This window comes from Diabrotica virgifera, chromosome 3, assembly GCF_917563875.1.
Source record: "Diabrotica virgifera virgifera chromosome 3, PGI_DIABVI_V3a".
Classification (NCBI taxonomy): domain Eukaryota; kingdom Metazoa; phylum Arthropoda; class Insecta; order Coleoptera; family Chrysomelidae; genus Diabrotica; species Diabrotica virgifera.
The window spans coordinates 225241714-225263951 of NC_065445.1; the positions used below are offsets into that span (position 1 = coordinate 225241714).

Genomic DNA, 22238 nt, shown 5'->3' on the forward strand with positions numbered 1-22238 from the left:
TATTAGAGCCAAGTAAGAAAGTACTTAAAACAACCAAATGTAAGAAAGAAGAATGGATGACGGAGGAAATTCTAGAGTTGATGAATGAAAGAAGAAAAAACAAAACAATTAATAAGACTCGCTATAAACAGCTTCAAAACCAAATAAGAAGAAAAATTAGGGAGGCTAAAGAAACCTACTTCTCTGAAAAATGTAAAGAAATAGAAGAACTTCAAAACAGATATGACAACTTCAACCTACATAAAAAGTCAAAGAACTAGCCGGAATAGGAAATAGAAGAACCTCAAATATATTGCTCGACAAAAACGGAAATATTATAATGGAGACAGAACGAAAACTACGACGATGGAAAGAGTACATCGAGAAACTATTTCATGACCAGAGAGAAGCTAGTACATCCGTAGATAGCCAAACCGGAGATGTAGGCCCAGAGATAACCAAATCAGAGGTTAGTCAGGCAATAAACTCTATGAAAACCAATCAACCTGCTGGTCCAGATGAATTACCTAGCGAGCTGATAAAGTTGGTCAACGAGAAAAACCTGGACATAATAGTAGAATTGTTCAACGCTATCTATACTACGGGAATCATCCCTAGAGAAATGTTGACATCAGCATTTGTGTGTTTGCCAAAAAAAAGCGAATGCCAAAGAATGCAGTGACTACCGAACCATAAGCTTAATGTCACATACCTTGAAAATTCTGCTGAAAATTATTATCCACGCCAGAATACACTCTAAACTGGAGCTGGATATTAGTGACACTCAATATGGGTTCCGCAATGGAATGGGCACCAGAGAGGCATTATTATCCTTCAACGTGCTGACACAGAGATGTTTGGATGTTAACCGTTCTCTTTACGTCTGTTTTATAGACTACAATAAAGCGTTTGATAAAGAAAAACATGACCGACTCATGGAAATTCGAAAAACTAAAAACCTAGATGAAAGGGATTTAAGACTAATAACACATATCTATTACAATCAGCGAGCAATAGTAAGAATTGAAACAGAAACATCTGAAGAAATTGAAATAAAGAGAGGAGTCAGGCAAGGCTGCATACTATCACCTCGATTATTTAACGCTTATTCTGAAGAGGTAATGCGAGAAACTCTGGAAGATGAAACAGTCGACATAAGAGTAAATGGAGTCTTAGTTAACAACATCAGATATGCAGATGATACAGTAATAATAGCCGATAATTTACAAGACCTGCAAATACTCATGAGTAAAATAGTAAGATGTAGTAGGGAGTACGGACTCTCTCTCAATATCAAAAAGACAAAGTTTATGAAAATTAGTAAAAACAACCATAATACTAACGAAATCTTGATAGTAGAGGGCCAGCAGATCGAAAGAGTAAAAAAGTGCACTTACCTAGGGACACTTATAACCGAAAATAATGACTACACTGCAGAAATCAAAGTCAGAATCGAGAAAGCACGTTCTAATTTTATGAAAATGAAAAACGTCCTATGTAGCAAAGATTTAACATTAGCTCTTAAAGTACGTCTAACAAAATGTTACGTATATAGTGTACTATACTATGGACTGGAATCATGGACGTTAAATGTAGAGACAATGAGACGACTTAACGCCTTTGAAATGTGGACGTATAGAAGAATTATGAGGGTTTCCTGGGACGTATAGAAGAATTATGAGGGTTTCCTGGGTAGATAGAGTTACGAACAATGAAGTACTGAGAAGAATAGGTAAAGAGAAGGAAGTTGCACTTACAATTAAAGAAAGAAAACTACAGTACCTCGGACATGTAATGCGGGGCGAGAAGTATGGCGTTCTGCGACTCATAATGCAAGGAAAGATAGATGGCAGAAGAAGCATCGGCAGAAGACGAATTTTATGGCTGAAGAACCTGAGAGAATGGTTTGGGTGCAGCTCAAAACAACTATTTAGAGCTACTGCCTCAAAAATTAAAATAGCTATGATGATTGCCAACCTCCGTAGCGGAGATGGCACCTGAAGAAGAAGAGATCCAAGGCTCGCATTCATGGGCAGGGTAGTATCGCTGTATTAGATCTAATCTCAATTAGGATCATAGAGAGGTATTTACCTGAATAGAAAAGTGAGAAATCAAATACAACAAATAGACTGGCAGGGTGCCTTATAAACATTATAAGCCGAAACCGACATAATATTAACACAAATGAAATTAAGAATTTTTAAAAGCAGTATAGGACCAACAACAAAGTTTTTCTCAAAAACAAGACCCTACACAACCACAACACAACAACTATACTATTAGAGCCGTAGCAAGTGCCTTTTATAATGTATTAGAAATATCGAAAGGAATTTTACAGGAAATACACTAAGAGATCTAGTAGAGGATGAAGAAATAAGAAGACAATGTAACGTAAGAGTACAAACAAATGTATAACAAATACTTACACAAAAAGAATAAATATAATGGAAAAATCACGTAAGTAGAAATGAGCCGAGAGGAGTGGTCAAAATAGAAGGGATAAATCACCAAGCAAAATTAAAGGTAGATAGCGCAAAAGATGTAGTGGCAACCTTTCATAGAGGTATTAGCCCGCCACTTACCAAGAATAAGTGTTTGCTAATAGGCGAACTAGTTAACTAATTAATTAAAATTTGCTTACTTATTTATTGAAACAAAGAATAGTCTCTATATTATTAGTTCCATACTCTATTGGTTCTTGTGCATTATTTCATTGCAATTTTTTTTATTTTTAGGACTTCATCTCGGAACAACCTTTTTGGAGGACAACTGGGACAAAGACATCATTGGTATGCAAGATTTACAAAACTTTTTGACGATGGAAAATGTTCTTACATTGTACGCTATTATTGAAGAAATTGACGACAACAAACGAATGAAATTTTTCAGAACGGTAAATTAACTGTCATATACACTTTTTTGTTTGGAGTTTGGATGGCGTTTAATTGATAAGTGTTTGGTTCAGTTTCTAATAATTTTTACTTTCTGATTTTGTAACTATTCTCACCTAGTGTATAAAATCGCAAAATAATGTAGATGTTTACATCATGTATTCAGTTGTTTTTATAAACAATCTTAATATCATTTGGAATATTTCAATTAAAATTATAATTAAATATCCGAAAATCCTAATAGTTTATAGATCCTAAGTAAATATAGTCTAAGAGCTAGAGCCGAAAAATCATCGTCATAAGTAATATGGAGTTTAGCATGTGAAATGTGTCTATTGTATATTGATAATTATGATCCCTTTCAGGCTGACACCTCAGCGGATACAGGACGTAGAAATAAGGGATGAAAGGGGAAAGTTAGTGTAGTCTTTAAAGGTTTTCACCTCCTATTTTGTTAACCTCCATCAATTTGCATGAAAATTGGTGACTAGTAAGAGCATACCCCAAGAAATAACAATGATTTGGTGCCATCTTGCACTTTTACCCTGGGGGTGGATACCACCCCTTTTCGGGGGTGAAAACCATTTTATTAAAAATAACCCCACAAATCGATAGAGGAACAATTTATAAGTAAAATTTGTTATATCATGTTATTCAAATAAATCAATACTTTTTGAGTTATTAAAGATCAAAGATTTGTCTGTTTAAGAGCACATGCGTGAAGTTACGGATAATAAAAAGAACATATTAATTAATTGTATGTTACTAAAATATTATTTATATATTATTTTGATATTATAAATTTAGCTAAAGAAGTGTATTCGAATATGTCAAATGTACCCATTATTGGACACCCCCAGTTTCTGGAGATATTCAGTTTATATTGATAGAAAAAATTCAATTAAATATCGAAATAATATAAAAATAATATTTTGCTAATATACAATTAATTAATATGTTCTTTTTATCATACGTAACTTCACGCATAGGCTCTTAAATAGACAAATCTTTAATCTTTAATAACTCAAAAAGTATTGATTTATTTTAATAACATGATATAACAAATTTTACATAAAATTTGTCCCTCTATCGTTTTGTGGGGTTATTTTTAATAAAATTGTTTTCACCCGCGGGAAGGGGTGGTATTCACCACCAGGGTAAAAGTGCAAGTTGGCACCAAATCAGTTTTATTTCTTGAGGTATGCTCTAATTGCTTGTGAATTATTCCCAATCAAAATAGTAACCCTAAGTAAACAATAAACTTATATCTAAATTCATTGTTACCTCCTCTGTGGCTCAGTGGTAAGAGAGCCTACCTTTAGATCCAAGGGTTGTGGGTTCTTATCTCAGCTTGGTATGAAATTTTTCATTTAGTGTCTCTTTGTAAAAACAATGCAGTCGACTTTGCTAAGTAACAAGACATTTACTTAACACACATACTATACATTAAACTACCGGATTGCGAAATCACTGTACCATGTCAATGAAAATTAATTAGTTGTCGAGGCATTAAACAAAAAAAATCCCTGCAATATTTTTGCATATTTTCGCTTTCCATTATTGTATGTCCGAACATGTTCTTGACTTTGTTATTTTTTCGTTGTCGTACAGGTTTTGCATTACTTAGTTTGTTTTTCTGTTCCATCCTATTTCATTTCAATAATCAAAGTATTTGGTCATTTTTTTTATTATCTTATGGATATTAAATATATCATGTTTTGCTTGTAGTATCTTTATTTTTTTCTCATCGCTCTTCAGCCTCCTTGATTGCTCTAATTACTTTTCCATGTAATTACTTGTATTTTACTTCTTTTCTATTCCTGTGTTGTTTTCTTTCTTCTCTAAAATCCAGAATAGCATAATATGTCATCTATTCTTTTCTTTTTCTTTTCACGTTGGGTTTTAATTCTTCTTAAGTTTGTGGTTATGCATGTTTCTAGTTTGTCCCAGAGCACTTCTATATTTGTTCCATGGTTATTAATTTACAATCTATTTCTAACTTTCAATTGTTTTTTTCTTAATTTGTTGAAAGAACGGTTGATTGCTAGCACCCTTTTTCCACTTAGGGGGTGTCCAAGATGAAGAGCCAATTCTTGGTTTTATGTCTCCATTATGATATCTTGAGAAAAATCAATTGGAATTATTAATACTTTCATAATGATCTTTCTTCAGCGTTAGGTTTACTCCTGGGAATTTGGATATCTAAAAGGAGATATGGATATGTGGGAATTTGGATTGGGTTAGACAGTAAATATCTGCCTTAGAGGGATTGTTTAAGGGTATCTACCCGTTAACCAGCATTATACTAAACTTTCGCCTTACATATACATACATTAATTAAACTTCGCCGTGTTTTCCCCAAAAATGGAAGGGATTTCTTTCTCTAGTCCTTATGTTCATATATGTATTTCTTGTATTTTTCTTGTATTTTCTTTTAAAATAATGCATTTTCTGTCTATGATATTCTCTTTCATCATCATTAGTGTTAAAATTAGTGCCATTTTGTATACCCTATTGGATAAATAGAGGAATTTTGTAGTCTATTATTTTTTTCCATCACTCGGTTAAGTGGGGCATCTGCAAAGAGTGTAGACCTAGTGTAGGATATTATCTGGAATATATTGTACCTATGTAACGGGTCTCACAGCTATACCGGGTGGTGAATTGGAAAACGGGCCATAGGAAACCCAATGTAAAAATCTAAATTGTTGAATTCCTGCTTCCCTAATTATTTTGCATCAAAAGTCATGAGAAACTATTTGTAGAGGATTAAAATCTGTATTAAAAACAAAAGTTAAAACTGTTCTACGATTTAAACAGAGTCCAAAATTTTTAAAAATAGAATACATTTGCCATACCTAAGTAAGTGCGTAAAAGTAAGGCCACACGTTACTATTTCTGACAGTACGCAAACTATTGACTGAATAAAACATCTTTATTATTACTACTTTCTCCTCAACTGATGACATCTTTTCGACTTTATTGTTTTTAAACAATAAAAACGATAAAATAAAAATACTGACAGTTCAAAATATTGTTAATATAATAATTTCATTGAGACCGAAGGCAACCTTATACACATTCTTGCTTTGTGTGTGGCCTAAATTTGGTAAATACTTTGATACAATTTATTATATTTTACAAAATTTTGGAATGTGTTTAATTCGTAGAACAATTTTAACAATTGTTTTCAATAAAGATTTCAATCCTCTTCAAAGATTCTATTTCAGATCTCAATAGTTTCTCATGTCTTTTGATGTAGAATAATTAGGGAAGCAGGAATTCAACAGTTTAGAATTTTACAGTGAGTTTCCTATGGCCCGTTTTCCAATTCACCACCCTGTATATACATATATTACATTTTAAATGTTGATTTATTTTATTTAACACATGACATATTTTTTTAGTTATCTAATAAACAATACGATATGGTTATGGTTTTTATTAAATACAAACCACACGTTCCAACAGACGACAATTTGTTAAATAATATTCAGAGTACAAACTTTTCTGGATCTCCTACGTTGGCGCTATTTCAGAGCTTAAGCATTTATTCCCCTTTACTATTACAGGTAAGTTTAGGTATAACTAATAATTTAGACTTTATAATCCAGGATTCAGGGGACTCTTGTAAAAGACAAACAAAAATAAGTTGTATTAAACCCTAAACGATTAAATATTAAGAAGTTAAATTTTTTTCTGTAATTTTAACAATTTTGAACACTTTTGATAACGATTTATTTAAAAATTTATATCAAAGGACATCGCACACATCTTATGGAAAATATAATGTCACTCAAATTCAATAAAATTTATACGAATAGATACGTTTTAAATTAACGGTCAAATCTTATCATTGCGCCAACTCTATATTTTCAATAATAAGAGCAGAAATTGATATAAATAAATCTGAAATCAAATGGGTACGTATATAAGTTAGAGAGAGAAAAAATATTTTAAAATACCCAAATTGTCGGTACTCCATAAATCAGCGGATTAGTTTCACTCATCCGCTTAGGCCCAGCGGGGTTTAAGCTCCTTTTGAATAGCACCCAGAGCAATAGTGACACTTTTACTGACTCCAAAAATGTGATTTCGATAAACTTTAATTGCAATTTGCGCCGTAATTAATCATAATTAAGAGTTGGCGCAATGATAAGATTTGACCGTTAATTTAAAACGAATCTATTCGTATAAATTTTATTGAATTTGAGTGACATTATATTTTCCATAAGATGTGTGCGATGTCCTTTGGGCTTTGAGAATATGAGAATGCATTCAACTTCAACCAAATTAATTAAAAAAATTACAATACCCTGTTCGTGACACTTCAGCAGTCAGGGTACTTAAGCGTTTTTTCAACAGGTAATATCTATAAGAACAAATTATAACTATTTCCTGCGTAGGATCTGGCGGCTATTTTTATTTATAAACAATTAATTGTCAAAAAATGGCATTTCCCCCCTTTTTTTTCAAATCAAAGAAAAACAGTGAAACTTATGATTTTTTTAGTACAAATATCTTCGAGTTTATGGAAAAAGCTTTAAAATGACGTATTACAAAGTTTGACATACTCATTTATTGTTAATATAATTGCCAAAGAAGGTCGGAATTGCAAAAAAAAATATTTTCTCAATAATTGTTGTAAAAATTAGTATACAGCTTTGAAGCTTTTGTCAAATGAGGGTTCTTTGGTGCTTAATATGTGATAAAAATTTCAAAGCGATTCATTCAATTGTTTAAATTTTATTCAAATTGTTTTTCCCAGGGAGCATTTTTTTTGCAATAACATAAGTCAGAAAAAAAAGTTATCAAAAAGTGCTAAATTGGGAACAATGTGGAATTAAAACGGATGGTATATTTTTAAGTAATATAAGATTTTTTGTTGATGGCATAGTATTCATATGCAACAATGCAATGTTGATAAATAAAATTATCACAATATACTTAGGTGGAAGTGAGGGAAGTATTATTTTGAATTTTGGGACAGCCAGTAAAACTGTATTGACATATTATAGGCAACTTATCTTTCATTATTTTGTTAATAATACTGCCTGGTAGGTTTAAATTAAATCCATATAATATGTTTGTATTACCAAAAATGTCTCAAGGGAATGAGTGTATAATAGGTTTCATAAATATTTGTGATTAAATAGTGTAGGAAACAGAGGTTGAACCTTGCAAAATGGACACAAGTCCGGTTTTATTTTTTTTCTGGCATATCAAGGGGTGCTTATTATCAGACTAACTTTTTCTGAAAAAAATTCGCCCCGGAACCCCCCTTTTCACCCCTTTAAAGGGGGTAATTTATGGTTTTTGCAGAACGTAGCCCTTCCTGTACCTTTTACAAAAAATTTCTTTTATAGAAATATGAAGAAGACTATATTTTCTACGATTTATTTCCGACAGCATCTCTCTATCATCCACCGTTTAGCAAGGGTGGCGCCCCAAAGTTGACAAGTTTTTAAAAAAGATGTTTTTAGAAAAAATATATTTTTCGTTAACTGTAACGGAAATTAAAAAGAAATGCTACGGAGATTATTCACAAATATATGACTGATTTTTTCGTATAGGTTTCACTTAAGGGTAATTGCCCTTTTTTTAATTACAGGGTGTTACATTTTAAAAAACCCCTTTTTATACCATCTGAACCGTTTATGCTAGAGTAAAAAGACTTTCAGCGATTACCCATGTACTGGTGTTATTTACAAATTTGTATAATGCACCCCCATTTTTTCCTCGGAACCACCCAAAAAAGAAGAAGAATTAATAAATAAAGTGATTTTCTTGGAATCCTTCACATACAATGCCCTTCATTAATATGCTTCATATATCATTTTGTGCAAGTTATTATTACCCATGCATGGACACTAAACGCGATTTCCTAGTGCAACCCTTGTAGCCAAAAACAATAAATAAAATGGGGGGTTAAAATTTTTCTTTTGTTTTTTGCTTTTTGATCCATATGGGCATATGCTTCATCAAGAGTGCTTTTCAAAAATATATATGGTTATTGCAACATCCCTGCGAAAACCACCCCTATCCTTGAAAATATACTGCAGAAACTACCCCTATACCTTATCCAGCATGTTTTTACGATTTTCTCATTACCTATTCATTTTTTTTAAACAAAACTTATACAAGGTTAAAGACCACTATTTACTCTAAAAATTAGGTCCTATTCATTTTTTTCGTTTAAGCAACCGTTACGGCACAGTGGCGCCGTAAACCTCAAAAATGCTTTGACGGGCTCCAGTTTTTGTTTATTTTTTCGTCATCAGTTTGTTTTATTGATAAAGTACTTATGTAAAATAAAACAACACAGTGTAACCTACAAATCATGACCTATGCACATTTTACATTCTTTGCTCCCCAAAGCTACAGTGGTGGCCCAAAATAAATTTTTTCATATTTTCGCCACCTACACGCATTTTATTGCGTGAATGCTACCTTAATAGCACAATATTCACCCCTAAGTGGTCGCTAAGCAGTGGCGGATCCAGGGAGGGGTGATGGGGGCGATCACTCCCACCCCTCTCAAACCAAGTGATATTATATTTGAAGATTATAAAAATATTCATTTTTTTTATAGAAATACTTATATAATATTAATATTATTTTTATAAGAATTACTTTTTATGCTTTAGCGACAGTAGCGGATCCAGCATCGTTAAGAGGGGGGTGCCAATTGGTTAAATTTCTATAAAAATAAATGAATATTTTTATAATCTTTGAATATAATATGACTTGGTTTGAGAGGGGGGGAGGTGTTCACCCCCATCACCCCTCCCTGGATCCGCCACTGCGTAGCGACCACCTAAGGGTAAATATTGTGCTGTTAAGGTAGCATTAATGCAATAAAATGCATGTAGGTGGCGAAAATATGCAAAAATTTATTTTGGGCCACCACTGTGGCTTTGGGGAGCAAAGAATGTAAAATGTGCAGAAGTCATAATTTGTAGGTTACACTGTGTTGTTTTATTTTGCATAAGTACTTTATCAATAAAACGAACAGATGACGAAAAAAAAACAAAAACTGGAGCCCGCCAAAGCATATATGAGGTTTACGGCGCCACTGTGCCGTAACCGTTGCTTATACGAAAAAATGAATAGGACATAATTTTTAGAGTAAATAGTGGTCTTTAACCGTGTATAAGTTTTGTTTAAAAATAATACAGAGGTAATGAGAAAATCGTAAAAACATGCTCGCCAAGGGATAGGGGTAGTTTCTGCAGTACATTTTCAAGGATAGGGGTGGTTTTCGCAGAGATGTTGCAATAACCATATATATTTTTGAAAAGCACTATTGATGAAGCATATGCCCATATGGATCAAAAAGCAAAAAACAAAAAAAAATTTTCAACCCCCCATTTTATTTATTTTTTTTTTGCTTAAGGGATTGCACTAGGGAATTGCTTTTGGTGTCCGTGCATGGGTAATAATAACGTCCACAAAATGATGTATGAAGCATATTAATAAAGGGCATTGTGTGTGAAGGATTCCAAGAAAATCAATTTATTTATTAATTCTTCTTTTTTTTGGGGTGGTTCCGGGGAAAAAATGGGGGTGCATTATACAAATTTGTAAATAGCACCAGTACATGGGTAATCGCTGAAAGTCTTTTTACTCTAGCATAAACGGTTCAAATGGTATAAAAAGAGGTTTTTTAAAATGTAACACCCTGTAATTAAAACAAGGGCAATTATCCTTAAGTAAAGCCTATACCAAAAAATCAGTCAATTATTTGTGAATATTGCCGCAGGATTGCTTCGTAATTTCCGTTACAGTTAGAGAAAAATATATTTTTTTTAAAAACATCTTTTTTAAAAACTTGTCAACTTTAGGGCGCCACCCCCGCTAAACGGTGGATGATAGAGAGATGGTGTTGGAAATAAATCGTAGAAAATATAGTCCTCTTCATATTTCTATAAAAGAAATTTTTTGTAAAAGTTACAGGAAGGGCTACGTTCCGCAAAAACCACAAATTACCCCCTTTAAAGGGGTGAAAAGGGGGGTTCCGGGGCGAAATTTTTTCAGAAAAAGTTAGTCTTATAATAAGCAACCCTTGATATACCAGAAAAAAAATAAAACCGGACTTGTGTCCATTTTGCAAGGTTCAACCTTTGTTTCCTACACTAAAATCTAATTTATTCAAGTTGGGAATATTTTTTAAGTAGCTAATGTTTTTTGAGATATTTTTTTAGCTACAAACTTATCTGTATAACACTGTCTGCGTAGTGTAAGTGGTGGTTTCTTAGCTTCAAAATTAATAATATTAGCGGGAGTAGTTTGTAACTTACCAGATACACCCTCAAACATCTATTCTCTTGGGATTCAATTTTATTAAAATAACCTGTTGATGCCAACCCATATTGAGGTGATTTTTTTTATTCAAGAAATCTTTATTTTTACAGAAAGATCAGCCAACTTTACACAGACAGATAAATAATCTTCAAAATGATTTACGATCCGTCATATTTAGCGATCAACCTACAAAATTAATAGATCCCCAGGCATCAGATTATTCTTCTTTATCAGGTGAGGATATTTATGATTACAAAAATTAAAATTTACAATTTTATCATAATTTTATTATTTTTTCCGTCAACTGTCCATTTATGATCAATTTTAACACCCTCAAAATCATTGATTAATGACCCCTATTAATGAATGAGTTTCTATTAATAAACGATTTCATTATAGGCAACACAACATACATTGCTTGCATAAATTAATTAAACGCTCTGTGATTGGCAGTGACTTGTGGTGTAGCCAATCAAACATATACCTACCTAATTATATTCCCACTAAAAAAATTAAAATCAAGTAACCGCTGTTAGTACTATCTGTCATTGTATGTCATTATTTACTTTATTGTTTAAAATTCTGTGTATTTGTACGATAAAAAGATGGATATATCTTTATTTCTGAAAAGTACCGTCGACGGAAAAGTTTTGTAACGAACTCGTGAATTAAAATGGCGATTAACAATCTCTAACATTAACGCGCTCGCTCCGCTCACGCGTTAAAATATCTCATTTGCTAATCACCCTTATTAATACACTTGTTAATTAAATAACTATTAAAGTACACGTAGTTTCAAAAGTTATATAACACCTAAAAGTATGCTCATTTCCATAGTTGATTTTTTCGTGTGAACAGATTAAGGGATTCCTCTATTTTTTTCATTGTTTTAGATTTTTTTTGGTGTTTACACAGTTGGGAAAATATTTACCCAAACTTCTTTTTTGAACTTATACCGGATGGAAGAAAATAAATGTTTTTCGTGTGTTAAGTTTGGGACACCCTGTAGGGAGGACATGGGTATACATCGAAATCGTATTGTAGTCTTATGTTTTGCGACCATTTTGTTTTTTAAAAGTCCGTGATATCTTTAGAATCAAATAAAATAGACGGTTTTATTCTTATACGTGTTTTAACTGAAACAAAACTAAATCAACAATAAAAAAACTGTTAACAAAATTTTAAAAACAGAAAGACACATAACGGTAACAATTCTGGTCTGCCCCTTAAGAGCTTTTTGTCGACCAAGTGAGCGATATGCACAGCGCAACATAAGAGAGACGAGATCGTTTAATGGAGGCTCTGAGATGTTTTGGTGTGGAATTTCCTTGAGAGTAAGAACGGATTTGGTGTCTACGTGGAGGCTCTTTAACGAGTGGTATATTGCATAGATTTTCTTTCTTTGCACACTCTCTTCCTTTCGCATATAGGAAATACTTTCATGTTAGTATATCATAAGATATGGCTTCCTCACGAATCGCATGTCTTCAGTTAAAACACATATTAAAGAGTAAAACCGTCTAGGTCTAGTTTCTGTGTTATTAAAGTTATCAAAAGAACTAAAAAAATATCCGACTACAACATAATTTCGATGTTCAACAACCTTTGCACAATTTTCTCACTACAGGGTGTCTCAAACTTTTGTTTCACTTAAAACACATGTTAAAGAATAAAACCGTCTATTTCCTTTGTTTTTAAAGACATCGGGGATATTCAAACAACAAAATGGTCACAAAACATAAGACTACAATACGATTTCGATGTATACACACATTGCACCGTGTTATTCCTACAGGGTGTCTCAAATTTAACATAAGAAAAACATTTCTGTTCTTCAACCCGATATAAGTACAAAAAAAGAAGTTTGAGTAAACATGTGCCCAACTGTGTCAATATAAAAGAACAATCTAAAATAATAAAAAAATAGCGGAATTCGTTAATAGGTTCATGAAAAAATCAACTATGAAAATGAGCATAATTTTAGTTGATGCATAACTTCAGAAACTATGTTTATATCAGCTATCATAATATAGTTTACCTCCAATAACTTTAGCTATTTGCACTACTTACATTGTTTACATACTACCCTATGCTTATTTTTCTCTACCTTTCTTGAGCTTTTGTATTTTCCTCTCTTTTCTTCTTAGCATTCATTATCCTTCTTATTGTTGTCCTGTCCTAAATTATCCGTATGCATTATTTTTATTTCTTGAATTATTAGTATACAGGGTGTTTGGTAAAGAATGGGCCATAGCTTAACCCCAAGTTTCTGAGGTTAAAATAGGCCGATTTAAGCTAACTTACCTTAGTACAAACTTTATAATAACCGAGATACAGGGTGTCAAAATTTAACTTTTTTTTTATTATTGAATATTTCCTGACAGGTATGAGATAAGAACATGAAATTTGGTATGTGGGGTTTTTTTGGGTCGAGAAAACTAAATCCTCTACCAAAAATTATATATTCGACAGAGGGCGCCACATACGCCTTTCAGCACTCATTTATTACGTTCAATTTTTTTTATCCCTCACTCTGTATAATTTTGACATTAAAATTTTTATTCTCCTATTAGTTTTACTTAAAAAAGGTATACTTCTTTCATCTTCCTAAACTCAACCGTTTTCGAGATAAACGCATTTTAATCTGCGATACACCATCATTTTTAGCATAATATCATTGTATAGTTACACCCGAAAAATAACTTAAAACCATAATAATTTTGCCAGTTCTCAAATTTATGTCATTGCATCGCAAATTCCATTTGAAGAAATTTGCGATACATTTTTGGATAATTTTATGGTTGTAAGTTATTTTTCGGGTGTAACTACAATGATATTATGCTAAAAATGATGGTGTATCGCAGATTTAAAATGCGTTTATCTCGAAAACGGTTGAGTTTAGGGAGATGAAAGAATTATACCTTTCTTAAGTAAAACTAATGAGACAATAAAATTTTTAATGTCAAAATTATACAGAGTGAAGCATAAAAAAATTGAACGTAATAAATGAGTGCTGAAAGGCGTATGTAGCGCCCTCTGGGCAATACATAATTTTTGGTAGGGAATTTAGTTTTTTCGACCCAAAAAACCCCCACATACCAAATTTCATGTTGTTATCTCATACATGTCAGGGAATATTCAATAATAAATAAAAAAAAATTTAAATTGCACACCCTGTATCTCGGTTATTATAACCTTTGTACTAAGGTAAGTTAGCTTAAATCGGCCTATTTTAACCTCAGGAACCTGAGGCTAAGCTATGGCCTATTATTTACCAAACACCCTGTGTATTTTCTACATAAATATATATATATATATATATATATATATACACATATAAACGCTCTTATACAGGCCCGTACAAGATATATTTTGAACGTTTACAAGCCCGCAACTACCTTTTGGAGCCCGACTGCGGGTTTCGAAACGTCGCCCGAGTATCTAACAACCATTGGATTCCCCTTACTTTCTTACCCAACTGGACAAATTTTTGCGAAGGCTTCACAACGTACAGCTTATACATACACTTATACAAAAAGTTTCCAAAATCATGCGGTAGGGGGCGCTTTCGTCTATAAGTTTTATACATTTGAACTATTATATTTAAATAAATCGCTATGAAGCCCGACATTTGACAACGCCGCTGGGCTTGAAAACGTGCGTGAAATTTATTTTCACATATATACCATTGGGCGTAAATCACAATTGTTAGAAGTAAGAACGACACACATATATAAAGATTATCAATCTTAAAAATACTATACAGAGTGCCTAATTCAATAAAGAACACAAACATCGGTGTAGCTTCTCAGGGACACGAGTGGGTAATGCCCACCTTGGAAAAATCGACAGTATTGGTGAAATATAAAGTTCTCCTTCTTTTCATCTTGAAAACAAAATTTGATACAGTATTTAGTATAAAATAAAACAAATACATTGTTTTATAATAAAACACCCTATACCTATATGTATTGTTAGATATTTCTTTACTCGATTTCATTGAGTAAATTTCCTGCAACAGGTATTACAGATTTAAAAAAAAATGTCTGAAAAACCAGAAAATAATACAAAATGATAAATAAAATATTATATTTCGAATTATGGAAAAAAATTTAAACTGAAAATACAAACAGCTGCAAGAAAAAAAAAAGTACAAAAGTAAATACGAGTACTTCATTAAATATTTGGTTAATAGCTATTTTACATTTTATCTTATTTATAATTAATGCTGAGAATGACTAAAATAATTATTAAACATTGAAATAAAATTAAACGTTTATACTAGCGCAGTGCAAGTCTAAAATATTTAAAGTAAATTAGCAATTGTTTAACCTTTATAACAGTTATAAACAAAAGCTTTCACTGTGGCCCACGTCTTATCCTTGAATAAATCTTTATGTTTTTTCATTATCAACTCGGTTTCTTCTTTTCTCGGAGCTTTTTTGTTTTTTATGTGATCTTTGAAAGCTGTTTTCAATACTTTTTTTGCTCTGAATTCCACTTTCCTCGCTTTCCTTTTTTTATACTATTTTCCCTTTCATCTAAAACATAACAGTTTATCTTTCATTCCACGTTCTTTAAATTCTTAGTTCTGGATAAGGAAAAATAGATAATTACCTAATACCGCATTTTTCATTGCTTGTTCTCCGAATTGCTGTTCCCACGTCTCTTCTATTTCATTTTCATTAATATTTTGATCTAAAAACAATATATATATATATATATATATATATATATATATATATATATATATATATATATATATATATATATATATATATATATATATATATATATATATATATATATATATTAAATCTTCATGCCTGCATATATTAATTTTTTCTAGTAATCCTAATGAAATATCAACCTGATTTGCTAAAGTTACGTGGTGAGTAAAGCATGTTTTAAATTCCTCCATATTTCGTAGATACTAGTTAACGTATTAACTGAAAATTTAAGCATCTATATTTTTTTAACGGGGCGAATTTTGAAAATAAACTGAAATTTAAAAATTTTCATTGCACTATTGTTTGTGTTCCGAATCAATATTACAGTAATGAATTTGGCGCAGTACTTCGTGTTCTAATGACAGCAAATAACAAACGATTTCATTAACCTATTAATTTTAAAACAAAATATTCACTTTTACGGTATTGGAATTTATGTTGTTGATTTTACAAAAAACTTTATTGTCATAAAAAAGTTTCCTTCATTCTGGTACCTTAAAAGAAAATAAATAATTATGAATTTCTTACCATGAAATAAAGGTTTTTCTGCTTCAGTCTCATCCAGCAATAATTCATTGTCTGACAAAGTTATTTCGTCAAGGGATTTTCCTTTATACTTTGCTACTTGTCCACTATTAACAGCGATAAGTAATTTGGCAACTTTTGCTGTCTGATACAAGTCCTGAGGAAGCCTACGAGACAGAACTAGTTAAAGTATCAGAAGTACGTACATTTGAGTATGTAGCCAAGTAGACTGACCTTTAGTTTCTGTTTTTTAAAAGAGGATTGGAAAACAGAACTTTCCCATTAAAAATGTATGCGAAATATGGACAGTGCCACAAAAAATAGGTAATAAGCACGGTTTTTAAATAAATAAAGCAAAATGAAAACGTTTTTGTACTACACATGAATTTTTTTAAATCAAAAATGTAGTAGATACTACTTGATTTTGGTGTAACTTGTTTAATTGGAACAAAAGCAATGAAATTAAGATTTTAAACCCCAAATACTATTCTAAACATATAGGTTCGATCCCCTACGGTGTAAGAAGTTTTTTATTTTTTCTTCAGATGTAAGTTGTTGTATTTTTATATAAATAAACTCAAATTGTCATTTATTTATGACCTGTGAATTATGATTCATTATTCACGACTAAATAAAGTTCATCATTATACTTGATAAAACACAAGTGAATGTAGTTTTTAAATGGTCGTTGATAAAAATGATAAAAAAATTGAATTTATAATTACCTATAATACGATTCATGTGTTTTTTGGTGTGTCCCATGAAAGTAGCAAACTGTTCCATTTCGTCATCCTTAATATTGATTGCTTGCAATAATGTGGCAATTTGTTTTCTTAAACGGGTTGATGTAAACAGAGTTGTATCCGAAACATCAGCTTTTGTCGCCAGCTTTTTCACAATATGATAGCCACTCAACCACAGCTCTGTGTTAGGATTACCAAATAAATACGGATTTGTCGGAGTCACACAAATACTTCGGAAACTTAGAAGAAGTTCAATGAATTTCTGAAGGTCCGGTGGAAATAAAATTGCAACAGGTCTGCTTCCTTTTCCACCGGTCACTACTCTTTTGTAATTCTTGCACAAAGTTTGTTCAGTTTTTGAAAGACAATCTAGAAACTCGGTTTGCTGGTTTTCACTGACTGTTGAATTATAAGTCTCGGTTTTTAGGTACTGAATTTCCCCAATGCGCTTTCTATTTATTAATAATGTCAATGCTAAGACAGACTCGATCAGCTTTCGATAGTTCAACTTAATGTGGATATTGTTCTTCAATGCATCTGAAGCTTCATGGGCTTCGTTCATTACAAATTTGGAATTTTATAACATCTTGGGTCAATGGCAACAATTTTGGAGAAACATAATTATTTTCCTTTAAATTTTTCAGTGCAAGGCTTGAAATCTCAGATGTCCAATGGTTTTCAATAAGATTTTTTAAACGCTTAATGTCTTTAAGACTTTCTTCGGCAGTAGTACAGATTATAATAGGACTTTTCTGTATAATATTCTTTGTAGCTATGTCACAAACTTGTTTAAGCGTGGTCCCCATGTGTAGTGCCAAACTGCTCGCTTGAAAGGTTTTGGTTTCTTCACAATATCCGCTAATAACTTTTACAGCTCCGACAATATTATCAAAAAACTGTGGTTTCAAAGCATCAAATAGTAGTTGAATTCCAGTTGTATTTCTCAAACTTATAAGAAGTCGTCCCAATTCTCTCATTTTATTTGAGATAACATTTCTTATTTGAGCACGCTTGTGCTTTCTTAGCAAGCTTTCAGCATATGAGCATATCTTTCATAGCAGTTCTTGAAATCTCGTCACTTCGCATAATTGGAAAAACTTCTTTTTTTAAACGCAAAGAAGCAAGAAAATCACCGTGTACACCTGAACATACAGTGAATACTTGTGATAAAGATAAATGATTTTCACGTTTGACAGTTTTACATTTAGATCTGGCAGGACATTGCTTTCTATGTCTTCTTAAATACGTTCTTCTAAAGAATCCCATGCAATCGGGGTAAGAAACAAATAATGATGTATCTACATCTTCAGCTTCCTTGGGTCTTCGTACAGGTCTTATATTATTAGTTGATAAGGAACTAACAAAATTTCCCTGACGGCGAATAGCATCTAACAATAATTTTCTTTTGTGGTAATTTGGAGGAAATGACGAAAATTCCTTAACAGCACCTTGATCACAATGTCTTCTAATCAAGTGTCGTGCAAAATGGGTTACATCGTCCAAGCAATACGGACATGTTGTTTTTTTGTCTTGTGAACGACTGAAGTGTGACTCAACTTTAACATGAGAGGGTCCTACAAATTTACCGAAGTTAACTATAAAAGGGTCTACGTGCTTACTTGTAGTTTCTAATTCAAAGCTTTCTTCTTTTGGTTTTAAATTTTGATCAAGCAAGGTAGTAGTTGTGGATATTTCATTAGACTTGTAAGAATAATTGTTGCTTATATATTTTTTTGTTTTTTTGGTACTTTTACCTTCAGCTTTACTAATTCTTTCATAACGTATAAGCGGAAATTCTTCATTTTCCTCATCATCGCTTGAAGGTAGATACTCACTCCCAGAAGATCGAGAAGGTTCTTCCATTTCATCAATATCATAGTTTTCTTTAGATTCTTCTGACGGTTCTCTTTGTCTTCGAGTTACATTTCTTAGAGGAGAGTACGCTCCTAAAATGTCCTTACTGGTGATGTCTGATGGTGGTAGTATTTGTAGATCTTCCAATATAACTATTTTTTTCTCCATTTCTTTATTGGGTCTTTGTCTTCGAGGTACATGTCTAAGAGGAGAGTACGCTTCTATAATTTTCTCACTGGTGTGGTCTGGTTGCGGTCTTATTTGTTGATCTTCCAATACAACTATTTTTTTATTTATTTCTTCATTGGATTTCTCAATATTGTGTCTCTTAACTAGCTGTACATCTTTTTCTTCATGATCTTCAAAATCATAGACATCTTTTAGCTCACCTTTTGCAGCAGCTGTCAAACTTAGATGGGTTAATGCTTTATTTTTATAATATGTTTGTAAACCCTTTGTTGTCTCGTAATCTGGTAAAAAAAGTAGATTACTCTCGTCACGCCGCGTCAGATTTAGTATTTTTTCCGTTCGTTTTTTCATGACTGATGGAGGTTAATTTATTCTGGAAAAGAGCAAGTCAATCAATTGGAGTCAAGGTCAGATTATAACAAATATATAATGAGAAAAACATCCAAAGTATTCATTCATAGGCCATGATGATTAGGTGAATTTTATCTTCCTTATGTAGTTAATGCTGCTTGTAGTTCTACCTTTTCAAACATAAACAATATTCCCATATTTATTATACATTAATGTAGGTAGGTACAAACTTATATTTTAAAAGTTTATCGCAAAGTAAATGACAAAAAAATAAAAATTATTTTAACTTTTTTTATGTAAATAAACAATATATTCAATTCTAAACCCCTTTTCTTTATAATGATTTTTAATATTGTCGAAAATAAATGTACTTTACTTTCAGCAATAATCACATTCACAGGCAAAACTAGTATAATATTGATAAAATCTTGACGGAAAATGATTTTTTCTCTTAATTATTATAATAAAATATTTTTCCCTGTATGCTAAAACTTATGTAAATACACTGTATAAGAGTTTTATTAACCTTCTCTCATCATCTTCCGTAGATGAGCAATAGTTCCTAAGCAATGTTTGATAATTTGATAGAGAGCCTCTATAATCTATCTTCGTTATAATACGATTCAGTCCATATTAAACTGAAAATATCGTTTAAAATAAATAGTAAAATAATACTTACTTTATTCCCAATATCAAAGTAGTAATACTACCATATAAAAGCAAACAACACGAATGCAACTGTGAGAAGCCCGGTTCTTCTCCTATAACACTGATAATAATAATGGACAATATTCAAATATAACCTTGGGTCTAAAAATAGATGTACTATTAATAGTATCAGTAACCTGGCAACACCGCTAGGCTTTAAAACGTTGCAATAGTATATAGATTTTTAAACAGTGGGCTTCTAAAGGTTCAAGTAATATCTTTTGGGCTTCAAAAGGTGAAATTCGTTTCTAACGACAATTCTACGGAAAAAACTTTACCCCTCTGCTTTCCCCTCTATAGGTTTTAAGTGATTTTAAGGCGATAGGTACAAAGTATACACGCCGTAACCAATAGGAAGTGCAGGGCTCTGAAACTGCCCGTTTGTCTTCGGGCTCCGTTACGTGTCATTTATCAGTATTTATATATATATATATATATATATATATATATATATATATATATATATATATATATATATATATATATATATATATATATATAAACAAAATTTATTATATATATATATATATATATTATACATCAATCTAATTTTTTGTTTTAAGTGGTCACGTCTTTGGAACATGAAGTAGCTTACTGGAGTACAATCAAGCCGTCTAAAAGGGATAAAGTGACAAAAGCTGACTGTGCTACTTTTAAGGACTTACTCGCAACCATCGCTGGAGAATTTAGGTAATGTACCTATGTATATAAATATAAATTTATTGCAAAAATATTTACCTTTATTACAATATCTTTACTTTACTACAATAAGGTTAGTGAGCTTGGAAATTTAATTACGATCTGGTAAGGGTAAAATCAGAGATAATCAAACACATGAAATACAGAGGCGAATAGGCTTTACATGAGCAGCATTTGGCAAACTAAGCCGTATTATAATAAGTTCAATTTCCATGTGTCTCAAGCAAAAGATTTATAACCAAAGTGTTTTGCCTGTACAAACTTATGGAGCAGAGACCCTTAACACCGACGCAAAAATCTGAGAATAAACTCAGAGTTACACAACGAGAGATGGAACGTGCAATGCTAGTCCAGGGCGCATCGGTTTTGAGATGGACGTTGAGAGGTGACTCATATTTTTTTGCAGAAATTGCTTGAAATTAACTCATATAATAATAATTGAGTTATCCTCCCACCCAAAAAGGTCCAGAACATTGTTTAAATAATCAAAATCTCAAAAAATGAAGGAAAAATTCGATTTTTTTCTTCGTTTTTTGATTATAACTATAAAAGTATTCACTCCCGAGTAAAGTTACACTGACATAAAAGTGACGTAATTAAATTTCCTATAATATAGGATTGGTTAAAAATTTTGAAAATTTTCACCCTTGCAAAATAACAATAATTCCGAAAAAAATCATAAAAAAACAAGTATTTGCATTTTACGTTTTTCAACCATTTATATTACACTTAAAACGTTCATATTTTACCCAGAAAAAAGCTGTGATACAGTAAAACAACACTCATCGGTTGAATAGATTTTGCAAAATAAATTTTGCAATGCAGCTTCCGAAAAAAAAATCATTTTTTCAAAATGTTGCAGGACTGAATACAAAGCAGATAGCAAGTTGAAGTTTTTTTTTACAGATAGAAGAGTACACTATCTTTGACGTGCCATTTGCAAAATTAAAATCGGTTAACTACCCCGGCGTCAGGAATTTTTTAATTAAACATTAATTTTTGGTGCTACGCGCAGGACAGCGGTATTCCATTCACACAAGTTGATTTCCAGCAAAATTTCTTTCAATTTTTATCTAATATATCATTTTCTTACTCTATATTTTGTTGTATTTTAATATTTTAATTCCACAAAAATCAAACTAATTTGATTATTTTTTGGAAAATATTGTTTATACAATTGCATATGTTTAAAAATAATAAACTTTTATTCTCTAAGTTAAAATATATGAACAAACAAAGTATTTGCTAAAACAATGAAATTTTAA

At 31.7% G+C, this 22238-nt stretch overlaps 1 protein-coding gene across 1 annotated transcript in view; it reads left to right on the forward strand.

Moving 5' to 3' along the window:
- LOC114331236 (cytoplasmic dynein 2 heavy chain 1) overlaps positions 1–22238 on the forward strand; it is a 410099-nt gene that overhangs the window by 9648 nt on the left and 378213 nt on the right. The window contains exons 2-5 of the mRNA XM_050645881.1: positions 2715–2872; positions 6278–6442; positions 11285–11408; positions 20838–20964. Of these exons, the coding sequence (XP_050501838.1) occupies positions 2715–2872; positions 6278–6442; positions 11285–11408; positions 20838–20964 (574 nt within the window). The remainder of the gene's footprint in view (positions 1–2714; positions 2873–6277; positions 6443–11284; positions 11409–20837; positions 20965–22238) is intronic.